This window comes from Phyllobates terribilis, unplaced genomic scaffold, assembly GCF_046119375.1.
Source record: "Phyllobates terribilis strain yellow unplaced genomic scaffold, ASM4611937v1 Scaffold_8__6_contigs__length_399053987, whole genome shotgun sequence".
In the NCBI taxonomy this organism is placed as follows: Eukaryota; Metazoa; Chordata; class Amphibia; order Anura; family Dendrobatidae; genus Phyllobates; species Phyllobates terribilis.
In genome coordinates this window covers 335327863-335353761 of record NW_027362768.1, presented here as the reverse complement: position 1 = coordinate 335353761, position 25899 = coordinate 335327863, and the positions used below count along the sequence as shown (strand labels likewise).

Genomic DNA, 25899 nt, shown 5'->3' with positions numbered 1-25899 from the left:
TCAATGCAGCTGGCATCTGTCATAATAGAAACGCCTACTTCAGACTGTTTCTATAGAGGATGTCAGTACAAGTGGTACTGCATGGTGTGTATAACATCTGATAAATTAATGTGTTAACGTTAGTGGTTTGCGAGGAAAGACTTCAGCATGAAAAAAAAAAATAACTAGGTCCACATGAATCAAATATTTCCCAAAAACCTGAAAAATATCTCATGTCTTGTCTTTCTCATAATCTAGAGAAATTAGTCCAAGGTTCTTCCGAAAAAAAAAAAAAAAATTTCTATGACAACGTCCTCGCCCACCACTAGTTGGCACAACTAGTTTGAATCCTTTTAACGGTCTTTTTCCAGAAGTGCATGGATCCTTGATTGTTCACGACTATGGTGTGGTTGTCAACAATCAAGGTTTGTATTACCCCAGTTTGTATCCTTAATTTCAATAACTACATACATCCATGTGATTATTAATTAAGGACGAGATATGCCTTACAAACTATCCAGTTTTGTCTAATTTAATTTGTTGTGTTCCGCTCCAAAAGAAAGTTAGATTAGGAAGAAAAAAAAACATAACGAAAAAGCCCTGATGTTGGAGAACGCAGATATTGTAATTTTGGAGTTGGTGGTGTTAACATTAAATTAAAGAGGACTTGTCACTTGCTCAAAAAAAATTGAGATTAATACTTTGTAAAAATCTCTGTGCTTCCCTGATTCTGACTCTGTTTTCCGTTTTGCACTGCATCGTTCCATTGCAGAGATATTCACATTTATTTCTTTTGGAGCTCAGTATATGAAATCTCTGCTTGTCAAGCATTTCTTTGTAATTTTTTCTGGGGGCATATGCTTTCATCCCTCCCCGATGCTGCTAATCACAGATCAGCAGTGTCTGAAACCGCTAGACCAGCTGCTGAGTTGTGATTGACAGCATCTGGGAGGGAAGGGAAAAAACTGAAGAAACATCCAGTTGCACAAAACAATCAGAGATTTCACATGCTGCGCTGAAAAGACACAACATTAAATATCTCTGCAATGGAGCGACACAGTACAAAATGGAAAAGAGCAGCAGAATCAGGGGAGTTCAGGGATTTTTACAAAATGTCTAACTCAATTTTTTGAGCAAGTGACAAGTCCTCTTTATTTAAAATGTTCTCCTCATCAGGCTAAGTGTTGGTTATTGGACTAAAAAATGTTTTCTTGTGTTGCCCCACCAGTAATGGATCAGCCACTTCAGAAGATTTATTTTGGAAACTTGATGCCCTACAAACCTTTATTAGAGATCTCCACTGGCCTGAAGAAGAGTTTGGGAAGCACCTTGAGCAGCGCCTTAAGCTCATGGCGAGTGATATGATTGAGTCTTGTGTGAAAAGGTAAAAATATTTTTTAATAACATTTTATCTTCAAAATAAATGACTTAACCAGTAAATCTACAATTCTATACAATGGCCCAAAAAGGCCTTAGAATTCTTGAAGGGAATGAAGAAGTCAACCAGACTTCGAAACGCATTGATAATAAACTACATACCCTACAAATGTCAAGAACCTTGAAATTCTATATTTACCAGCAGCACAGCATTATCCGTTCCTCCACTATATAGCCTGATAATTATGTTAGAGCTTCCAACCAGCAGAGCAGCAGCAGCTTGATCTATCATTAAGAGTTGTGCCTTCTCGCAACTCAACCAGATGAGCAGTTAACCGCACTCAGTGTCAGACAGACTGAAGAACATTGAGCCCACCAGAGGATTTGATTCTGAGGGCCCACCTTTCTGCCCCGCTCAAGAACCCCATAGCAGCTGCAAGGTTTGCACTATGAACTCTCCTAAAGGAGAAGCCAGGGCCCACCAGAGGATTCTCCGTGGTGGCGCACGTCATGACTTTGTGAACTTTTGCGCGCTTGCGCAAAAACCTCTCGAGCCTCATCTGAACTGGAAGTCCTAACTCTAGTCGAGAGGCCCAGGAATTTCAGCACTCACGGCGGGGACCAGAAAATACGAGTACTGGACGGATGACGGTGAGATGCGCAGAGCGGTAAAGTGAGTATAAGGCTATGTGCCCACGATGCAGAAATGCTACAGATTTTTTTCTGAGCGTTTCTGCATCTCCCTGGCAGAAAAAACACATGTGGATTACATATGTGTTTTTCCTGTCAGGGACAAGCGGAAGTGAAGCGTTCTTCACATGCAATTCCGCATGCGGGTTGTCAAGCGCTTTCCAAGCGATTTTAGCATCACTTGGAAAGTGCTTGACAACTTGGTCACACTATATAAATCTATGCAACTGATATGGATTTATATAGTGTGACCGAAAAAATGTTAAAAAATAAAAAAAAAATATTATACTTACCTTCCGATGGCCCCTGGTGTCTTTATCCGATGCGTCCTGGCTTGCCGGCAGCTCGCGATACGCTAAAGGACCTGCCAACGTCAGCGGTCGCGTTACCTGTCACATGACTAAATGACATCATGGCAGCTCCTTGAGTCCACTGCGATCTGCCGGCAAGCCAGGACGCATTGGATAAAGACACCAGGGGCCATCAGAAGGTAAGTATAATGTACTAGATGGTGGCCCGATTCTAACGCATCGAGTATTCTAGCATATGTCTCCCGACCCTCCTTTATAATGCCCCATGCAGGAAGTCACATCCCCCGTATATAATACCCCATGCATATAATACCCCATGCAGGATGTCACATCCCCCGTATATAATACCCCATGCAGGATGTCACATCCCCCCTATATAATGGCCCATGCAGGAAGTGACATCCAACTATAGTGCCCCATGCAGGATGTCACATCCCCCCTATATAATACCCCATGCAGGATGTCACCTCTCCCCCATATAATGCCCCATGCAGGATGTCACCTCTCCCCCCATATAATGCCCCATGCAGGCTGTCACATCCCCCCTATATAATACCCCATGCAGGATGTCACCTCTCCCACCATATAATACCCCATGCAGGCTGTCACATCCCCCCTATATAATACCCCATGCAGGATGTCCCATCCCCCCATAGTGCCCCATGCAGGTCCCCTATGGCCCCATACAAAAAAAAAAAATCCAATACTCATCTCACTGCTTCTCTGGACTCCAGCGTAGCCGGCATCTTCACGCTGCGCGTTGTGACCGGTCAGGAGAGAGCGCGGTGTAAAGATGTCACCGCGCCCTCTGACCTGAGACGTCACAGAGCTGCAGCGGAAGACACAGGAGCTGCTGCGCAGGCACGGGGAGGGGTAAGTATGACGCCGGGTGCCGGGGTCCTGATCGAGCGGGGGGAGGGATGGGAGGAGAGGAGAGGGGAGGGGAGAGGAGGGGAGGGGAGAGGAGAGGAGGGGCGTCACACTTGTCCTCGGGAGATAAGCGGCCGTAGCCGCTGATCTTCCGACGATAGCCGCATGTAGGTCAGCGGCGCCTGCGGTCGGGGGACTTATGCTGCGAGCAGCCGGCTGCATCTCCTGGCTACATCGCCGCTGACCTCCGTGCCACACATGAGCCGCTAACGGCCGCCATGTTTTTCTGAAATGTCGCGTCGCTGATTGGCCGCGGCCGGACCAATCAGCGACCCGGGATTTCCAGGACAGACAGACAGACAGAAAGACAGACAGACGGGATAAGACAATTACAGTGCCTACAAGTAGTATTCAACCCCCTGCAGATTTAGCTGGTTTGATAAGATGCAAAAAAAGTTAGAGCCTTCAAACTGCAAACGAGAGTAGGTTTTATGATCAGAAGCATAAATCTTACAAACCAAAAAGTTATGTTGCTCAGTTGAATTTTATTAAATTTTAAACATAAAAGTGTGGGTCAATTATTATACAACCCCTATGTTTAATATTTTGTGGAATAACCCTTGTTTGCAATTACAGCTAATAATCGTCTTTTATAAGACCTGATCAGGCCGGCACAGGTCTGTGGAGTTATCTTGGCCCACTCCTCCATGCAGATCTTTTCCAAGTTATCTAGGTTCTTTGGGTGTCTCATGTGGACTTTATTCTTGAGCTCCTTCCACAAGTTTTCAATTGGGTTAAGGTCAGGAGACTGACTAGGCCACTCCAACACCTTGACTTTTTCCCTCTTGAACCAGGCCTTGGTTTTCTTGGCTGTGTGCTTTGGGTCGTTGTCTTGTTGGAAGATGAAATTACGACTCATCTTAAGATCCTTGATGGAGGAGCGGAGGTTCTTGGCCAAAATCTCCAGGTAGGCCGTGCTATCCATCTTCCCATGGATGCGGACCAGATGGCCAGGCCCCTTGGCAGAGAAACAGCCCCACAGCATGATGCTGCCACCACCATGCTTGACTGTAGGGATGGTATTCTTGGGGCCGTATGCAGTGCCATCCAGTCTCCAAACGTCACGTGTGTGGTTGGCACCAAAGATCTCGATCTTGGTCTCATCAGACCATAGAACCTTGAACAGGTCTGTCTCAGAGTCCTCCAAGTGATCATGAGCAAACTGTAGACGAGCCTTGACATGACGCTTTGAAAGTAAAGGTACCTTACGGGCTCGTCTGGAACGGAGACCATTGCGGTGGAGTACGTTACTTATGGTATTGACTGAAACCAATGTCCCCACTGCCATGAGATCTTCCCGGAGCTCCTTCCTTGTTGTCTTTGGGTTAGCCTTGACTCTTCGGACAAGCCTGGCCTCGGCACGGGAGGACACTTTCAAAGGCTGTCCTGGCCGTGGAAGGCTAACAGTAGTTCCATAAGCCTTCCACTTACGGATGATGCTCCCAACAGTGGAGACAGGTAGGCCCAACTCCTTGGAAAGGGTTTTGTACCCATTGCCAGCCTTGTGACCCTCCACGATCTTGTCTCTGATGGCCTTGGAATGCTCCTTTGTCTTTCCCATGTTGACCATGTCTGAGTGCTGTTCACAAGTTTGGGGAGGGTCTTAAATAGTCAGAAAAGGCTGGCAAAAGAGATCTTTAATCCACACATGTGAAGCTCATTATTCTTGGTGCCTGAACTACTTCTTAATACTTTTGGGGGACCAAACAGAATTCTTGTGGTTTGAGGGGTTGAATAATAAATGACACTCTGAATTAACTTTTAACGTTTTTAAAAAAATAAAAATAAAAAAAATAAAAAAATTTGCTGCAGTGCATTTCCCACTTCCAGGCTGATCTACAGTACAAATGTCACAATGCCAAGTTAATTCCGCATGTGTCAACCAGCTAAATCTGCAGGGGGTTGAATACTCCTTGTAGGCACTGTATATAGATAGATATTTTTTATTTTACTGTTCTTTTTTTACAGGTACTATGGTATCCGGGTCCGGAGGAGAGTCTCCTCTTCTCCAAACCCAGGTACCATCCGCACATTGAAACGCATGGATTCCGCATGTACAGATGCAGTGATGCGGATTGCATGCATTCTAATGCAAGTCAATGGCGGCGAAAATGTCGCGATTCCGCAAAATAATTGGTAGTGCTGCGGATTTTTCCAAAATGATAATCTGCAGCGGAAATTTCCGCAGCATGTGCACAGCACATGCAGATTATCATTGTGGAACATGGCAGACCTTCTGCCAAGCGTTTTTTAAGCGTTTCTGCAGCAGAATTGCCGCTGCGGAAACGCTTAAAAAATGCATAGTGGGCACACAGCCTTAGAATTTATTTTTTACATTTTACTTTGGAAAACCCCAGAGGGGCATTCAATAATTCAATATTCCAGGAAAATCTGTACAAACAGATGAATTAGGATTTTGCCTGATCCGTTCATCTTTGTCTCATATTATTTTACGAAACAATATTTCATTCCATAGATGGACCCATCAATTTTTCATCCAAAATAGTAATTCTTTACAAAAATTGACAATAAATTCTATGTCTAATGAACAGGAAATCCTGAAAAGGCCAGCAATAAAAGGATTATTTCACGCTGGTGCTCCTGTTTATTTGACCTCTTTCGATAAATGGATACTTATTTTGGTATCCGACCCCTACAGCATTGTATGTTTTATTTACAGATAACATTTAGTAATTAGTGTCCCCATATTTCGAATGGCCCAAAGCCGAAAAATTTAATCCATCATTTATCACTAAGTGGCTGCCGAAGTGATTGGTCCCTTTAATGGCTAAAAGGCGTTTTGTTTTTTTCTTTCTTTTCCATGCAGATAATAAATAAATATTAGAATTCTACAATCATATTTAACACGTTTACTATTTTTTGTCGTTGATAGGCACCAATAAATCTTCTTTTATTTACCGCTATTGTTACAATCATTTATTTGGACAGATGAGAATAAAGCAGAGGGCTCGCCATGTAATCGTAGCTCTTCATAAGATGCAATTATCTAATTTATTCTTAAATATGTAAAAGTATGCAGACACTACAGGCTTTTTTTTTTTTCCCCGCTGTTGCAAATTTCCATTTGTTTCTTCAGGCATATTATGAATCTGATTTGTTAAGAATATCTGAAGACATACATGATCATTATTGGCATCTAAGAAGAAGACGGCAATCTAACCGCTTGGAATCTAATTGAATTTAATCATGTCGGGCAGTTATCCGGCAGAGGAGACTCAAGCTGTAATTGTTATTTTTGTCGGGGGGATATGAGTTAAAAGATTCTTAAAAATAGATGAGAAATTTAAACAGGACAATTGCAAAACTATCAGAAAATTTAAGATTTTTTTTTTAATCTATTTTTTATTTTTGGGGTTTATAATATTTATTCTAGTCATATATGGCAGACTTATGGTCCATAATAATATTTCCAGTAGTTTCTCATTCTATATAAACTTGTAAACTCAGCCTATTAGAAGCAATGCAATGGGCTGGCCTTAAGTTGGGCGATGCCCTCTGCAGTTTTTGCACCTTAGCCACCCCTACTTATCGTATACCGTATAGTACCCAAATAATACAGTAATACATTTCCCAAATAATGCTACCCAATACATAGATCAGGAAAATGTGTCATCCCTTTTAGCTGCCTCTGTATAGAATCAGTGGTACAAGCTCTGTGTGGCCAAACCATCAGAGTCGTCCCTCCCACACCTTAAAGTGGTCATCCAGTTCTATTTTATTGGTGACCTATCCATAAGTGGGGGGCCAATGTACATCTCTGTAGACTGTGTGCATCCACCCATCTTGGGAGCTGCTATCAGATAATTAGTGAGGGTGTCGGGTTTTGGGCCCCCAATGATCTTATATTGATGACCTATGCATCAGTACAACCAGGACAACCACTTTAATTTGTGGCCTGTTCAATTACAAAAGTCATCAACGCCTATGGCTGGCGGGTTAAAGGGTGCCTTATCATTTTTTATAAAAAAAACTTTTCTTTTTTGTCAGACGTTTTGATCCTCGGTGCTGAGACCTCGTAGAGGTGGATGTACAGTGCCACATTCTTTCTGCTCGTTTCTAGTTGGAGAGACTATACTTTGTGAGTTCATGCACTCTGAGCATAGACAATCGGTAATGAAACGACACAGTATTTATCGAAGAACTTCTAACTTATCATTTCTTTGACTAGTTTGAGTCTTAGTACCACCGATCAAAGCAAAAAGGAAAAGTAGAAGTTGAGCAGAAAGATTTATATGACCTTGGTTTGGTGGTTATGTCGGTAGTCCATGGCCACCAGACTAGAGTCCTACAAACCTCCCACTACCTGCCAGCATCCCCGGCATTTCTTCTGATTAGTAGGACTGGTGACGGGACATCATGCGTATGTTGCAACACAACGATGACACACTAGGTCTACTAATCAGAAGTCGTGCCAGGGATGCTGGCTGGTAGTAGGAGGTTCGCAGAGCTCTGGTCTGGCAGCGATGGACTACCGACATAGCCACTGGTCCAGAGTCCTGTAAATCTTTTGGTTCAACTCTACATGATGGTAGAGTGAACAGAGCCCATGTATCTCTGAATTTATTATTCAATTGATTACTGCCTTTTTTGTTTTAGACTAGGGTCACGCTACCATTTTCCTCTCATCTAAGGAATTCGATCCGAATAGCTAATCATACTCTGATCAGAGTGTGATCACGGTGGGGGGATCCAATTTTCTTAGAGGTGGAGGGAAAAAAAGAGTTTCTCCACCTTCTCTGTAATGTGAAACAGTGAAAATCGGACAGCACTCAAATGTCATCTAAGGGCAATCCGAATTTTTCCACGAACCCATAGAGTTGAATGAGCGAGTTTCATCCGATTTTCGGAGGCCAATTGGTCATGCTGCAACTTTTTTCCGCAAACCAACTCGGTACGAGAAAAAAATCAGACACGTACACAGCCCCAGAGAATACCATGTACCGAGTGCTATCCATAAAAAAACAATTGTCAGATTTTTACGGTCGTATGAGCGAGTCCTTATTCTAATCTATAATTGAACGCTTTTTAAAGGCAATTGAAATTGGTCTTACATTTAAGGAAAACTTCATTTTCATACATTGTAGATTTCATCTACAAGTTCAGAAAATCCAAAAATTATGAAACATTTGTGACTGAACAATAAACAATTGGGAAATTAACACCTCTGTACACAGATGGTCTGTGTGATCTTCTTACAGTAATTAATAGCCTTAGAAGTACCAAGAGAAGGCAAAGTGATTATTTTCAAATACAGAAATTTGGGGACACTTTATTGCAGGGTATTGTGTTCTTGTAATAATGGAGTCACAGCCGATTGATTAGAGATCATACATTAAATATGAGCACCAGGTAAAAAGAAAAAAAAGTAAAAAAGTAAAAAAAAAATGTCCACTGAAGTTATAATGTCAGGCTAATGTAAAATTCATTCAAATGGTGGAAAGTGGAGAGAAATTTTATATTAGGGCTCACGAATCTAATTATTCAAGTTACTATTTTATAATTATCTAAAAAAAAAACTGAAGGTCTGAACTGAAACGTAAGTTGATGTGCATGCAAAATGTAAATGCATGTTCACACAAGGCCATTAAACAGAGAGAAACCAAGAACAAGAAAAATACCCAAATAACTGAAAGTAGATGTATAAATAGCACAGTGCAAAAATAATAATAAATAATAAAGGGTATTTAGTTAACATAATTTTGATCAAAATAATGTGAAAGCCATCCCGCCACTTTTATAATTATGTGGTAAAAAGATGACAGGTTATAATTAGTGATGAGCGAGTATGTTCGGTTAACCCTTTCGGCGAGTATGCTCGGGCGAGTACCGAGTATCTTCAGCGTACTATGTGATATGTTTGAATCACTCCCGTGTGCATGATTTGCGACTGTTTGACAGCTTTAATACATGTGAGGAATGCTTAAGAAACAAGCATTCCTCACATGTATTAAAGCTGTCAAACAGTCGCAAATCATGCACACGGGAGTGATTCAAACATATCACCGAGCTCGCTGATGATACTCGGTACTCGCCCAAGCATACTCGCCGAAAGGGTTAACCGAACATACTCGCTCATCACTAATTATAATGAGTCTGTCAATGGCGAAATATTCTTAAATGTTATCATTGTTTTTAAGCTTTTATTTTTGGGAAACTTCGCAAAGAAGAAATGGACAAATAAGCTAAATCACTGTATCAACATTCATATGTGATTTAATAGGGGAGAATAGGCTACAGATAGAAAGACATTCTACTTAGTCAGAAATATTTCACTTTTTGTGGTTGTGTTATTACTAAGGTTGGCTATTCACATTGGATAAAAGTCGGCCAAACAAATCATTTCAGGAGTTTCGGCCAATAACTTAAAGAGGTTTTCCACTAGTTTTATACTACATTACTTAGAATAGGGCATCAATGTCTGATCGGCCAAGGACTGACATCTGGCACCCACTCCGATCAGCTGTTATTGGCGCTGGCCCTCGGCCAGAAGTACTTACTTGCGGAGCTTGGTCGTCTACTTGTAGTGGCCGGGGCTTGTTACTGCACATTTGCCTCCTATTCAAAGCAATAGGAGGGGGATGTGCATTACCCTGCGGCGGCCACTACAAGTAGAACAAAAGGATCAAGCATGTTGAAATTCGACTTCCCTAATGCTTGTTCCTCAACATTGGAAGAATGAATGTCAGCCATACACAAAATTGGTGCATTTGGCAGATGTAAGTGTAATGTGTATGGTCACCTTTACACAACCCAGTTGTGTATGGCGAGCCATTGAGCAATTTCAATGACTTGAGTTGATAGCAAAGGCTAATAAATTGGCTTGGTTCTGGAAAAGTACCTCAGAATGGGAAGTTGTCCTTGAGTACCTACAGAATTTCGAGAGCTATCTCCCAATAAATGACCACCTTTAACAAGTTCAAGAGCCCCTGTGGTCATAACTCTGCCATTAATGACTCATGTAGTGCAGATACATATAGAAGGGTGTTTTATTTCTCCTTATGCCCCCTTGGTTTCCAAATGTCTGAACCCAAAAGAATAGAGAATACCGACTAATTGTGAGCTCTGCCACTGCCACAATTGATCATTGGAAAAAGGATTTTAGAACTTTGTTGACCCCATCTGTCAGATCAATAAAAGACCATCAATTGATGGTTTTCATTATGCCTTATGCAGCATTACTACCATCTTTGAAGAGACAGCTCTCTCCAGACACCCATCTTCTCTAGCATTCGTGTCAATATGGAGACCAATTTTAAAATATAAAAACATATATGTGCTGGTTATATATGTCATATACTTTATACAGTATGTAAAAATTACATGTTGCCAGCCCCCCCAATCATAATTCTGTTAAATAGTCTTTTTATCCGATAGAACCATAGATTAATTAGATAATTGATGGAATAAAGTTCTCCCTGCCATTGGTATTCGCAAACTATGGAGGGCACTGGCATTGGCTGGAAGCAAGAGCAAGTAATGCATAATATTTTATTTTACTCACTTATATAGAAATTCCACAACACTTTACAGACATTATCGGCACTGTCCCCATTGGGGCTCACAATCTACATTCCCTATCAGTATGTCTTTGGAGTGTGGGATGAAACTGGAGAACCCGGAGGAAACCCACGCAAACTCGGGGAGAACATACAAACTCCTTGCAGATGTTGGTAGGATTTGAACCCAGGACATCAGCACTGCAAGGCTGCAGTGCTAACCACTGAACCACCGTGGTGCCCTACCTATTGCGCCTTAAAAGGCCTAGGGAAATGATGTCACATGCTGGGAAACCTGCAAAGCCCAATATGGAGCACAACAGAGGGGAGCCGACTGAGGTGAAGGGAGCAAAGACCCGGGACAGGTCTGTACGACCCTGCCACAACAGCTTCCGATTATTCCAAGCTGTCCATTCCGGTGCTGAGGCCAATCTATGGCCAAACACAATTCTCAGATTGACCTCAGGTGGTTGTGAAGGGGAGCGATGCACATAATGACCTGTGTCATTACTTTACAGACTTTACAGACATTATTGGCACTGTCCCCATTGGGGCTCACAATTTAGATTCCCTATCAGTTTGTCTTCGGAGTGTGGGATGAAACCGGAGAACCCACGTAAACTCGGGGAGAACATACAAACTCCTTGCAGATGTTGTTCTTGGTGGGATATGAACCCAGGACCCCAGCGCTGCAAAGCAGCAGTGTTAACTACTGAGCCACCACCGTGCTGCCCATAATATCTGATAATTTGCTAAAATTGTGTAATTCCAGAACCGAAGAAATTTCAGATATCTCAGGGTGCACCATAATCCAAGCGGTATTAGCCTACACTGATCTGTGGTGTAACACACAAGTTTCCCAGCACAATGCTCAACCCGATGGCTTGGAAACCAGATCTTGGGCTTGTTCTGTTGCCACTTTCTAATCACAGAGGGAATCCCCACAGTGGCATTAGTGTCAGGCACACCTACCCTCTCCACATGCCAAAGCTTAAAGCCCAGTTTGCACTTGATCGATTCCATTTGCACCCTTAGTTTTCTTTGAAGTCATAGGGAGCAGATGGAGCCTTCATTGAGGCAATTAGAGCACCACAGGAAGCACAAACCACCAGCTGCTCACAGGGTTGTATGTGCCCAGAATTAGCAAAGCACTTTTTAAGGTAGCACCTCTGTCAGCAGACTGCGTGCGCACACTGAGATCAGGCGCTGTCTGCAGTCTGGGAAAGCTGCTTACCTGACTGCTTCCCTGTTTATTGGGAGGTTATTGATTGAAATGAAGCTGCCCACGTTCCGCATATTTCAGACGTAGATTGCATTTCCATTTATGTTTGTAGTTTAAAAATAGCTCAAAATCAATAGAAGAGAAGCATTGCAATAAATAGATTAAAAGCACTCCGCACATCAAGCTATTTGCAGTTGTGCTTGCCAAAAATACACAGTTACTTTCATTTTTCATTAATTTTTTAGTTTTACAAGGCGCTTTTTATTTCTGTTGATGCATATGTGATATAATACATCTAAAAATTATATATATATATAGATAGATAGATGGTAGATATATGGATAGATAGATAGATAGATAGATAATAGATAGATAGATAGATAGATAGATATAGATAGATAGATAGATAGATAGATAGATAATAGATGAAAGATAGATAATATATAGATAGATATAGATAGATAATAGATAGATGATAGATAGATAGATAGATAGATGATAGATGAATAGATAATAGATAGATAGATAATAGATAGATGATAGATGAATAGATAATAGATAGATAGATAATAGATATATAGATGATAGATAGATAGATAGATACATAATAGATAACTGATAGATAAATGATAGATAAATGATAGATATATAATAGATAGATAGATGATAGATAGATAATAGACAGATAGATAGATAGATGATAGATAGACAATAGATAAATGATAGATAGATAATAGATAGATAGATAGATGACAGATAATAGATAAATGATTGATAGATAGATAATAGATAGATAGATGATAGATAGATAATAGATGATAGATAATAGATAGATAGATAATAAATAGATAGATAAATAGATAGATAGATAGACTTATAGATATGTCCATCCCACAAATGTAAGGTGACCTAAAACAGATCCATCGCCTTTCCTGATATGTCTGTTTTAGTAAATTATTGCCTTCCCCATAATATGACAATTCCGGAGCATTTTTTCTTATAATTCTACATACAGTAGTTTTGTCCCTCTGTTATTCCTACCACAAATTTAGGAATAATTTGATTATTAGATATATTAATTGAATCAATCTGATACTGTCCAATAAGTGCTAAGAGGGCTGGACTGTGCAGTACCCCACCCCACCTTTGACAGGAGAAAGGTAAAACCTAGTTGTCAAATTGTTGATAATATTCCAATAGGAAAAAAAAAGAAATGTCATAACTAGTGTTGAGCATTCCGATACTGAAATATCAGGAATCGACTGATATTCGCGGTATCGGAGTTCCGATACTGAGTTCCGATACTTTTAAAATATCGAATACCGGAATCGGAAGTTCCCATAATGCCTGCGCTCTGCAGTGTCTCTGAAGGATGACAAGCTGGATGGCAGCGCTCAGCTTACTGTACTTGTCATTTAGTGTTAAAGGATTTATTTAAAAAAATAATAGTGTTTTCATGCACCGTCTCTTTAAAAAAGCCGGCCGGCAATTCAGCATCGGTACCCGACAATTTAGAACAGAAAGAATAGAGCATCACACATAGATTAGATAGATAGAAACATGTCAGTCACATATATAAGAAGTACAGTGATAGTGTTGATTACTGTACTTGTCATTTAGTGTTAACCCCTTTACAGCCCATGCCGTATTAGTACGCACATTTGCGTAACCCCCGTTCAGTGAGGGCTGCTGCGCTGAGCCCTCACTGAACCGAGCACATGTCAGCTGATTCTTACAGCTGACATGTGCCCGCATGTTAAATGCCGCTGTCAATCTCCGACAGCGGCATTTAACGCGCGCTTCCGGGTTGCGCGTCATAAGCCCCGCCCATCGGCGACCCCGTCACGTGATTGTGGGTCACCGATGGGTGGGCATGACAACCCAGGGTCTGCAGCAGACGCCTGTGGTTGTCATGATCTGGTCGCTATGAGCGCCACCTAGTGGTCGGCGCTCATAGCACAGGACCATTTCTGCTGCATGCAGGGGATCTGCTGGTCCCCTGTATGTAGCAGAGCCGATCAGACAACTGCTGCTTCTAGTCTCCTATGGACACTATTGAAGCATGCAGTAAGTGAAAAAAAAAAGTTTTTAAAAATATAAAAAAAATAAAAAATATATAAAAGTTTAAATCACCCCCTCGTGTATGAGGTGAGCTGAGTTCATTGGACATGACCTCGGCTCATCTGGATGCCGGCACAGCCAGACACTGAGGAGCGCAAGCATGCCTGTGCTTCTCAGTGTCTGCGGCATGGCAAGCTGGATGGCAGCTTTCGGCTGCGATCCAGCCTGTCTTGTCAATGTAGCAGAGCTGGAGCCATCCTGGGAACCATGGAAAGGTAAGGATGAGGTTGCTTTATTATTTTACTTTTATTGCAGAAGACATTGGCTTCAGCTGGAATGGGCGTGATGGTAAGTATGGTTTAATTTAGAACATTAAAAAATTGTGTGTTTATTTCAATTAAAGGACTTTATTCTGTGTGTTGTGTTTTTTTTAAATACTTTACTAGAAATTCATGGCGGTCATGTCTAATATTGGCGTGACCCCATGAATTTCGGGCTTAGGGCCAGCTGATAATGCCAAGCTGGCCCTAACCCCTTTATTACCCAGTGAGCCACCGCACCAGAGTCCTGGATGAGTTGAGTACAGCGCCAGAAGATGGCGCTTCTATGAACACGCCATTTTCTGGGGTGGCTGCGGACTGCAATTTGCAGCGGGGGGGGCAGAAAGTTTGGGCCTCCCTGCGCTGCGGATTCCAGCTCCCAGCAGCCTAGCTGTACCTGGCTGGACACAAAAATAGGGCGAAGCCCCACGTATTTTTTTTTAAATTATTTCATGAAATTCATGAAATAATTTAAAAAAAAAGGGCTTCCCTATATTGTTGTGTCCGGCCAGGTACAAATAGGCAGCTGGTGGTTGGGGGCAGCCCATTCCTGGATGCTGTACCTGGCTGGCATACAAAAATATGGCGAAGCCCACGTCAAAATTTTTGGGAAAAATTGATTAAAAAATAATAAAAAAAATAATAATTTAGGGACTGCATCTTTATTAACCCCTCACGTGGAGGGGTTGATAAAGATGCAGTCCCTAAATGTATTTTTTTTTTTTAAAAATTATTGAATTTTTCACCAAAAATTAGACGTGGCCTTCGCCATATTTTTGTGTCCAGCCAGGTACAGCAGGCAGGAACGGGCTGCCCCCAACCACCAGATGCCTATTTGTACCTGGCTGGAAACAAAAATACAGGGAAGCCCTTTTTTTAATTATTTCATGAATTTCATGAAATAATTAAAAAAAAATTGCCGTGGGGCTTCGCCCTATTTTTGTGTCCAGCCAGGTACAGCAGGCAGGAACGGGCTGCCCCCAACCACCAGCTGCCTATTTGTACCTGGCCGGACACAACAATATAGGGAAGCCCTCTTTTTTAAATTATTTCATGAATTTCATGAAATAATTTTAAAAAAAATACGTGGGGCTTCGCCCTATTTTTGTGTCCAGCCAGGTACATCTAGGCAGGTAGAGGCTGGAATCCTCAGTGGAGGGAGGCCCAAGCTATCTGGGCCCCCCCCCACCCCCCGCTGCAAATTGCAGTCCGCAGCCACCCCAGAAAATGGCGCGTTCATAGAAGCGCCATCTTCTGGCGCTGTACCCAACTCATCCAGGGCCCTGGTGCGGTGGCTCACTGGGTAATAAAGGGCGCTATGGATGCGCCATTTCAGGGGCGGCTGATAGCTGGTGTTTCTTGCCGGGGAGGGGGCCAATATTCATGGCACCCTTCCTGGGTTATTAATTTCAGCCCCCAGCTGTCTGCCTAGCCTTTGCTAGCTATTAAAATAGGGGGGACCCCACGTCATTTTTTTGGGGGTCCCCCATTTTGATAGCTAGTAAAGGCTAGGTATTCAGCTGGGGGCTGATATTAGTAGCCTGGGAAGCTCCGTGGGTATTACCCCCTTCCCAGGCTTCAAACATCTGCCCCAGCCGTCTGCTTAACCTCCGCTAGAGACTAAAATTACGGGGAACCCCACGCCAATTTTTTTTTTAATAAATCCATTATTTTAACACTAAATGACAAGTACAGTAATCAACACTATCACTGTACTTCTTATATATGTGACTGACATGTTTCTATGTATCTAATCTATGTGTGATGCTCTATTCTTTCTATTCTAAATTGTCGGGTACAGATGCTGAATTGCCGCCCGGCTTTTTTAAAGAGACGGTGCATGAAAACACTATTATTTTTTTTAATAAATCCTTAAACACTAAATGACAAGTACAGTAAGCAACACTGTCACTGTACTTATTATATATGTGACTAACATGTTTCTATCTATCTAATCTATGTGTGATGCTCTATTCTTTCTGTTGTAAATTGTCGGGTACCGGTGTATGCCGCTGCTGAATTGCCGGCTCTTCATGTAATACATGCTACATTATTCTTAGTTGTTTTCCTTCATGTAGAATTAACCTACAAGGAAAGAAAGGGTTTATTTTCATTCCGATATTTGTGTCCCTTTGACTTGCATTGGTTTCCGGTATCGGAATCGGCGATATCCGATATTTTTTGGGTATCGGTCCGATCCAATCCGATCCGATATTTCCCAATATCGGAAGGTATCGTTCAACACTAGTCATAACAGAAGGGTTATAAGAAAAGATGCTCCAAAAGTTGCAAAAAATGAGGAATACAAATATTTACCAAAACAGTCATGTAAGGAGTGGAACTGTTCCACTTTAAAGAGAATGTATCTGCAGAAAATAATCTATTGTTTAAATCAGGTTTTTGTGTTAAATGTATTTTTTTTAAAATAACACAGTATCCACCATTCACAATAGGTGATGTCACAGCTCACCTCCTCCTCCTGTACAATGACTGATAATACCTCTATATACAGTAGATAACACAGGATCCATCATTCACAATAGGTGATGTCACAGCTCACCTCCTCCTCCTCGTGTACAATGACAGATATCACCTCTATATACAGTAGATAACATCATTCACAATAGGTAATGGACGGTTTGTAGATCACTTACTGCAGACATCAGCCTTTACCTAAATCAATTCCAGTTGTTTGCTCAGACCGTCCTAATACATGAGGCTTATTGAGTTGATCATGAATAGATACTGAAAAAGAATTACTGATGTCTGTTAGGTTCGATATGTGTGCAGCGCTACAGAATATTCTGGCGCTATATAAATAATGGGAATTAAATTAAAATACATTACTTTTTTTCCAGTGTGATGTCCATATGAATAATATTTTATTTTTTTAATTTTGATAATGATCATTTCTGATACAAACATTCCTTATTTTTCAACAGAACTAGAATTGCATTTGAAGTGAAGTTGCAGAAAACCAGCAGATCAACAGATTTCCGGGTGCCTCAGTCAATCTGTACTATGTTCAATGTCATGGTGGATGCAAAAGCACAGTCAACAAAACTCTGCAGTATGGAAATGGGACAAGAGGTAACAATAGAACCATGTAATGTGATTTTCTACTTAGAACTTAAAGAGAACCTGTCATCATGACGTTGCTTGTTAAAGACATTGCCATAATGGTGCTGTTATACAGATTCAATAGATGCCTTTATTGAAGAAATCCATAGGGTGGTTGGTCTTTAATCTGCATTTGAAGTTTGGTGCATAGGGGCGGTGCTACATTTGGTATAATAACCTTTCGGTCCATAAGGGAGGGACTATGGGTAGGATCTCCAGCACTGCCCTGGTGCCTCCGCCTGTCTTCAATGTCTGTATCTGCCCCCTTTTTAAAAGTTCACATCGGTGCCGTCCTCGCCGGGGGAGCAGCGCTAGAGCAGATTCATCTCTTGACGATCTTCAGTAAACTGGCACTGGTTGCGTCCAACACCCTGTACCTTCACTGACCAGTTGACTCTGAGGGCAGGTGCTCCATAATTCCTTGTACAACAAGTGTCAGGGGAAAAAAAGATTGGGCTTTTGGATTTCAATGACCAATCTTGTCTTCAAAGAAGTTGCCCACTACTTGGCCAACTCCTTGTCATACCCCTCGCTTTGCCCTGAAAAAAACTTATACTCTCCTCCTGTGCCGGCGTCGCTCCAACGGTGTTGGCACTCGTTCTCCCCGGGGATCCCTTGCTGTTGCAGTGACACGTGATGCCGGTACCCAATCAACACTGGCGTCACTGTCCCCACCTCCATTCGAATTGAACCCGAAGAGTAGGTTAGAGATCATCCACAGCCCAGATTTCCTCTTCATGTTCGATTTGTCCAATGGCAGAGACAGTGATGCCAGCACTGATGGGGCGCCAGCGTCACGTGTCACAACAACCACACGGCAGCAACGGGACCGCGAGAGCTGACATCACTGAAATGGCGCCAGCATAGTAGGTGAGTATAGAATTTTTTCTTTTATCTGGGCCAGACATCTAGTTCAAGAAGTGGTTGTCCTAGTAGTGGACAACCCCTTTAAAGGAGATATCTTCCAGTGGCTTACTTCCTTTCTCTATTAAGAACAAATGAGGGAGCAAAACGCACATGTCTATGGGTTTTTTTGAAGGAATAGTTGTCAGCTGGATGAGATTTGGGGGTCTTCATCACTAGGGCCAAGTAGGTATAACATTAATATGTGATGTATATTTGCAATCGAGGAAAGTGTCGTTAGTCAACCTATGGCTTAGACATAAGAGTCTCGGTCAATTTGAAGCACTGAAAAACAGTAGATTCCTCTCCTATATCTCGTTTCGTTGACATGTAATTACTAAACAATACATCTCGTTGTTATCCATGTCATTTGTTGTTCTGTTGTATGCGTCGCATTTAACGTCTGTCCTTTACATCCCCAAGACCCCTACAGACAATACGTTTTCTAGATTACCAAGCGGTCTGCCATTTAGTTGGCTCCTGGACATGTCATACCTATGACTTTTGAAGAAAGAATTATTTCTGTACACTGATGCTATCGTACAGTAAATTGTTAATGTTTACGGTTGTGTGATCCAGTTGTATAGAAATTCTACACTTTTCGAAAGGCTGTAATTATGTTCAATGCAAACAATACGGCATTCTCAACTTTCTAATTCCTTCCTCCAGTCTGGGGAAAGATTGTATTGTAACAGGTGCCAGTGGGATTTTTAGGAGGTAAAGGAGTTAAAATTGAAGGTATCATTAAAAGAAGTATATTCTTACCAAACAATCAATCTTTGTTCTTTATTTGCCACAGAATCCCACTTGTCTCACTTGAGATGAATAGATTCTTTTGCGGTATTATGTTGTAGGAAGACGTATTGATCATTTTTTCCAAGCAAGGTGATATAAGAGAACAGAAAAGCTTAGAAACAAGAAAGAAAACTTACAGATTACTATTTTAATACATATATTAACCCCTTGGAAATAAAAAATGAATAAATGACTATTTGAAAAATAAAATTTGGGATGATCCAGATCTTCTCACTGACAATGGCCCCAAACTTATCTTACATTTTTGGTGTTACGAATTGGAAAATGTCTATGAGAAATGAGTCATGATGGACCATTACAAGAATGCATTGAAAGCAAAACCCATGAAGTGGCAACATAACTAAAAATCAAGTGATTGGGTTATTAATTCCATTTATATGCCTAGAGGAACATATTACTGGAATTAAAAACTGCTTCAATTGCAATGAAGAGAGGAAAGGGGTTAAAAAAACATCTGTATACTCACCTTTCCACACCTTACGCCGCCTCCTCTACTTCCACCATAGCTCCTTGATCTTCTGTACAACTGAGGCTTGACTCATTATTCTTGTGCTGAAGCCAATTTAAAGCCTCTTATTGTGTTACAAGATGATGTGTTGAGGTACCGCTCGTCATGGTGTGTGTTGGCCTACAATTCCAAGTGACCGTGATGGGGCCCATCACAGGCCTCAGATTGGCTTCAGTTCCAGAATGAAATGACAGAAGAAGAGGGAGCTGCAGCAGAAGCAGCGGTCACTGTGTAAGAACTGAATAAAAGGTGAATAATATATCAAGTCTTTTTTAATTTAACCAATTTCCGGACCATCAAAATGTTTAATTTTCTGGGACATTCTTAATGAATTTCATTAATTATGAATCGATTTGCTCTTCTCTAAAAGCCACCTAAGTGCCATAATGCTATAAAATAACATAATTAGTATAACCGACCTTGCCATTTCCTGCTGCTCCTTGGTCTACCTTTGATCACCAGCAATGACGTGTTGACATGTGACCACTCTCTGGACCGGAAGAACAGAGACCAATGGGGGGGGGGCTCGGTAAAAATCTCCAACTGCGCCCCTGCTGATGTGTAATGTATTATTTCTTTTAGAATTTTATAGAATTCTGAGCTGTTTTAAAAACTTTTAGGTGACTTGAAACCCCTTTACTTATTCCAATCGTGTGCATTTAAAAGCTAAACGAAGGCTTTAAAGGTTTTGTCTGGCCATTCAAATTTTTTGTTTTAAATATCTTGGAATGACATAAAAAAAAACAATATTCACCTCTACCCAACACTCCTGTTCTGAGGTTCCCGATGTCCCCACTGGTCTCTTCTTCCTGGTCCAACCTCAACAAACGGGAAATGCACTCTCAGCCAATCAGTAGCCACAGTTGTGACCTGCCTCTTCCAGTGACTGGCTGAGCACCATTTCTTGCTTCTCAAGAGGAGCCAAAAAGAAGAGACCAGCTTGGAACTCATGGAACATTGGAAGGGGAGCAGAAGATATTGATTTTTTTTTAGGGTTTTTTAAGCCAAAAGAAACCTTTTTAAAACAAAAATTGTTTGGCTACCAACCCTTTTAGGGGAACAAAAGCCATCAAAGAGAATTTATATCCAATGACCCTTGTAGAACTTGAATTGGCTCTAATGCTCCGTAACCTAGAACGTCCACCTGGTAAATTACCTTGCAGCCAGTGTTTCCAGGATGTCTCAGCAAGATACATGGAATATACACACTGCCGAAAAGTGTCACTCAAATTAACAGGGAATCAGGCTAACGAATGTGTTGTGTGAAGCTGTTCTGAGGTAATGTAGCATAAGTGCTATGGAAAGTGACAGTTGCTGTGGTATGGTATTTTTAAAGAAAAGCTGAGTTGATAGACACATGAAACACATGGAAATTATCAGTGCATAAGTTACTGTCTCACACTAAACTATGGTATGAAGCAACTTTGAAAGTTGCTGGTTTTTAAATTAGTCTGACGTTCTGATCCATTGCTATTTGTCGAAAGTAAGTCTCGAAAGGCAGATCGGAAACTAAAGCCATTGATGAGAGTAATACCCTTTATGATTATTTATAGTGAACCAATCATGTCTCCAAACACTATACACTTGCAGATATTGGATCAATCTGCAGGTAAGTAGCATCACAATGCTGCCTTGCCAACTTACTTAAAGTGCGGCTATCAGGAGAAAATTAACTTTTTTCTTCCCAGAAGCCGCCTGCTTACAGTCATAGAGGCTTGCACAGGGTGGCTACAGTCACCGCTCAGTACACAGTCAGCAGCAGCCTGGCACTTTGATTGACAGCTCGCTCTGCAGGACATCTGGGCAAAGTGAGCTGTCAATCAAAATGCTGGGGATGTGCTTACAGCTGCCGTCCACAATGTTGTAAGCAATGTCTGTAGGAGCTCCTGGCATGACTGAAAGCCAGCAGCTCCTGGGAAGAATAAAGTTATTTTTTTCCCAGTAGCCACTCTTTTAATACGGTGGCCAGGCAGCATTATAAAGCAGATCCTAGTCAGTGATTGACAGTCTTCTCTGTATCAGAAAATTAGTATTGTATAAAGTAATAGCACACCAAGAATAGGCAAAAAAAGGAAAGTCTTTTTGAAAGCAGTTTATTTTTCTACCCTCCTATCCAAAAAAGTTATTACACCGCAAAGTGAAGTATAGTAAACTATGAGTAGGGTATGTGTGGAATGTCATTCTTGGACAAAATAAATGTAAAAATCAAGGGATTCAGATAGTGTGGAAATTACTATTGCCCATAGTCTTCCCTATATGACTGTGCATGCAGAGATAGTTGTCAGTCATTAGGAGGGCCGCGCCACTGGACTCGAATGCATACACTGTGTGCAGAATTATTAGGCAAATGAGTATTTTGATCACATGATACTTTTTATACATGTTGTCCTACTCCAAGCTGCATAGGCTTGAGAGCCAACTACCAATTAAGTAAATCTGGTGATGTGAATCTCTGTAATGAGGAGGGGTGTTGACTAATGACATCAACACCCTATATAAGGTGTGCTTAATTATTAGGCAACTTCCTTTCCTTTGGCAAAATGGGGCAGAAGAGAGATTTGACAGGCTCTGAAAAGTCAAAAATTGTGAGATGTCTTGCAGAGGGATGCAGCAGTCTTGAAATTTCCAAACTTTTGAAGCGTGATCACCGAGCAATCAAGCGTTTCATGGCAAACAGTCAACAGGGTCGCAAGAAGCATGTTGGCCAAAAAAGGCGCAAAATAACTGCCCATGAATTGAGGAAAATCAAGCGTGAAGCTGCCAAGATGCCATTCGCCACCAGTTTTGCCATATTTCAGAGCTGCAATGTTACTGGAGTATCAAAAAGCACAAGGTGTGCGATACTCAGGGACATGGCCAAGGTAAGGAAGGCTGAAAAAACACCACTTTGAACAAGAAACATAAGATAAGACATCAAGAATGGGCCAAGAAATATCTTAAGACTGATTTTTCAAAGGTTTTATGAACTGATGAAATGAGAGTGACTCTTGAAGGGCCAGATGGATGGGCCAGAGGCTGGATCAGTAAAGGTCAGAGAACTCCACTCTGACTCAGACGCCAGCAAGGTGGAGGTGGGGTACTGGTATGGGCTGGTATCATCAAAGATGAACTTGTGGGACCTTTTCGGGTTGAGGATGGAGTGAAACTCAACTCCCAGACCTACTGCCAGTTTCTGGAAGACAACTTCTTCAAGCAGTGGTACAGGAAGAAGACGGTATCGTTCAAGAAAAACATGATTTTCATGCAGGACAATGCTCCATCACTTGCATCCAACTACTCCACAGCGTGGCTGGCCAGTAAAGGTCTAAAAGAAGAAAAAATAATGACATGGTCCCCTTGTTCACCTGATCTGAACCCCATAGAGAACCTGTGGTCCATCATAAAATGTGAGATCTACAGGGAGGGAAAACAGTACACCTCTCGGAGCAGTGTCTGGGAGGCTGTGGTGGCTGCTGTACGCAATGTTGATCGAAAACAGATCAAGCAACTGACAGAATCTATGGATGGAAGGCTGCTGAGTGTCATCATAAAGAAAGGTGGCTATATTGATCACTAATTCTTTTGGTTTTTGTTTTTGCATGTCAGAAATGTTTATTTCTAAATTTTGTGCACTGATATTGGTTTACCTGGTGAAAATAAACAAGTGAGATGGGATTATATTTGGTTTTTATTAGGTTGCCTAATAATTCTACACAGTAATAGTTACCTGCACAAACAGATATCCTCCTAAGATAGCCAAATCTAAAAAAAAAAACACTCCAACTTCCAAAAATATTAAGCTTGGATATTTAGGAGTCTTTTGGGTTGATTGAGAACATAGTTGTTGATCAATAATAAAAATAATCCTCTAAAATATAACGTGCCTAATAATTCTGCACACAGTGTATAGACTGAAGGGATTTCAGTGAATAAAATACAAGATATACTGAATCTAACACAACAATCCTACATATTATTCTGCTCAATTTCTCCTTCTCTATACCATGCTGTCCGCAGATCGGACAACATGTACAAAGTGACTTCCACCAAACTGTTCAGCGGGCACAATGCAGTCAGGCGGGTAACGTTCTCCTGGTATTCACCTAGCCCAGAATCTTCTATCAGATGCCGGAGAGAGAAGTGTGATCCGTCACTGCACAGAACACGTCTCCTCCAGAGACCAGTGTTGGTGGCTTTACACCACTCCATCCGACGCTCAGCATTGTGCTTGGTGATGTATGGCTCCATGCCGCTGCTCGGCCATGAAGCTCCTGGCGGGGGCGCAGTGTTTGTGCTGATGCTATTACCAGAGGAGATCTGGACTCTACAGTTATGGAGTCAGCAGAGCGATGGGAACTTTTCTGCCCTCTGCTCCTCAGCACTCAGCCCCCTGCTCTGTAACGTTATGGAATCTCTACTTCGTGGCTGAGTTGCTGCGGTTCCTTCCACTTCATGGTAATATCACTCACAGGTGATGGGGGAAAATTTAGGAGGGAGAAATGTCATGAACGGACTTTTTACCCCAGTGGCTCCTATTACAGAAGTGCGCTGGTATCAGTGAGCTCTGCACCACCGGCTGTCCCGTCACATGTCAGTAAAGGAAGATGGCATGTGGGGGGCCGGAGGTTATACACTGGAAGCAATTGGGACTGATGTTATAGACCAATGGTGCGGGGGGCAGATGTTATACACTGGGGGCGAGGGGCCAGAGGTTATACGCCAGGGGCAATGGGGCCAAATATTCTACACCTGGGCAAATCGGGCTGAATGAAAAACTGGAACTCAATTATTAAGACATGCATCCCAATACTTGTGTCCATATAGTGTATGTAAAAGAGCATACATATGCATCAATATTGTGAAAAAAATCACCTTTTCTACATGCACAATAATCAGAAATGATGGCTACCTGGTGAAGTTTTTCTACTTGTCCTTGTGCTTGATCACTTAGCATAAATTATAATCTGATTTGAATGTCTAATTAAACCCATATTTTAAGTCTCTCCCACTTATCAGATTCTTAAACATTTGTTATTTCCGTACCTATTACAATGCCTGAGAAAACATACTGACGAAATAACTTCCATTAACGTAACTGAGCTGATGAAAACAGATTGTTTGATATCAACCACAAGACGGAAAACTTGTTTTGCATTATTTGGAATACGATTTGCATCTCATTACATATGAGCGCCTCAAAGTTTTTTTAATCTTCACAGCAAACTTGTAGCACTGTTGGAAAGTGAGTGAAAATTCGTAAGACGTATGGTTCCATATGGAAGAGTGAAAAGAAAGCAACTTTTTATACATATATGCAACTCCTTGTAGATATGTATCATATCTTTTTTTATGTAATAAGTTAGTTAATTTCATGACTATACATTGTTGATAGAATACCATTTATGGCAGTCTGCATTCTGATTAAACCATCAACACCGCCACATCCGGATAGTTGCATGTGGTGTTGCCCAAAACAGCCAATCAGATTCTAGATGAAGAATCATAAGCAGCTCTCGGAATGTTTATTTGCACAGTGTATGAGTGCATTATTTGGAAACCTCGTTGTACGCCATAAAGGGATATCAATAGAAGGACACCTTCCACCCTAAGGGCAGACTTTTGGACAAGAGAGTAGAGATAAGCAAGAATGTTACAGGACCGGGATCCAGCCGCCATACCGATAGTCCAACGATGCCAGATTAGAGACCTGTAAACCGCCTCTTACATGCCAGCAAGCCCAGGGACTCTTCAGATTAATAGGCCCAGTGGTGTGTACAATGATGATGTTTCACTAGGTCTACTAATCAGGGGAAATGCTGGGGATGCCGGCAAGTAGGAGGTGGTTTGCTGGTCTCTGGTCCAATGGCCTTGGTCTACCAAGATGGTAAGTGGACCAGGGTCCTGCTAATCTTTTTCCTCAACTCTGCAAAAGACCCACAGTTTTGCAATGTTTGTTAATAAAGCGGCATTCCCATTGCATAGAATTATTTCCAGTAACCCCACCATTTCTGAGTAAAACGAGGTGTGGCGCTAGTTTCTCTTTCTCTTCCCTTCACAGTTTTTTCCTGCACTATCCACTTAAAGGAACCTGAGTCAATTTCTTGCCTTATAAACCCTGTCCATCACCTTCAAAATAATGTAAATAGGGTTCCTACAACCCCTGCAT

General features: G+C 41.6%; 1 protein-coding gene across 16 annotated transcripts in view; it reads left to right on the top strand.

The window, feature by feature from the left end:
* The window catches only part of CADPS (calcium dependent secretion activator), a 646882-nt gene that overhangs the window by 545382 nt on the left and 75601 nt on the right, over positions 1–25899 (top strand). For all 16 annotated transcript variants that reach the window (XM_073644657.1, XM_073644651.1, XM_073644660.1 and 13 more), the window contains 2 exons: positions 1208–1363; positions 17350–17497. In XM_073644657.1, the coding sequence (XP_073500758.1) occupies positions 1208–1363; positions 17350–17497 (304 nt within the window). The remainder of the gene's footprint in view (positions 1–1207; positions 1364–17349; positions 17498–25899) is intronic.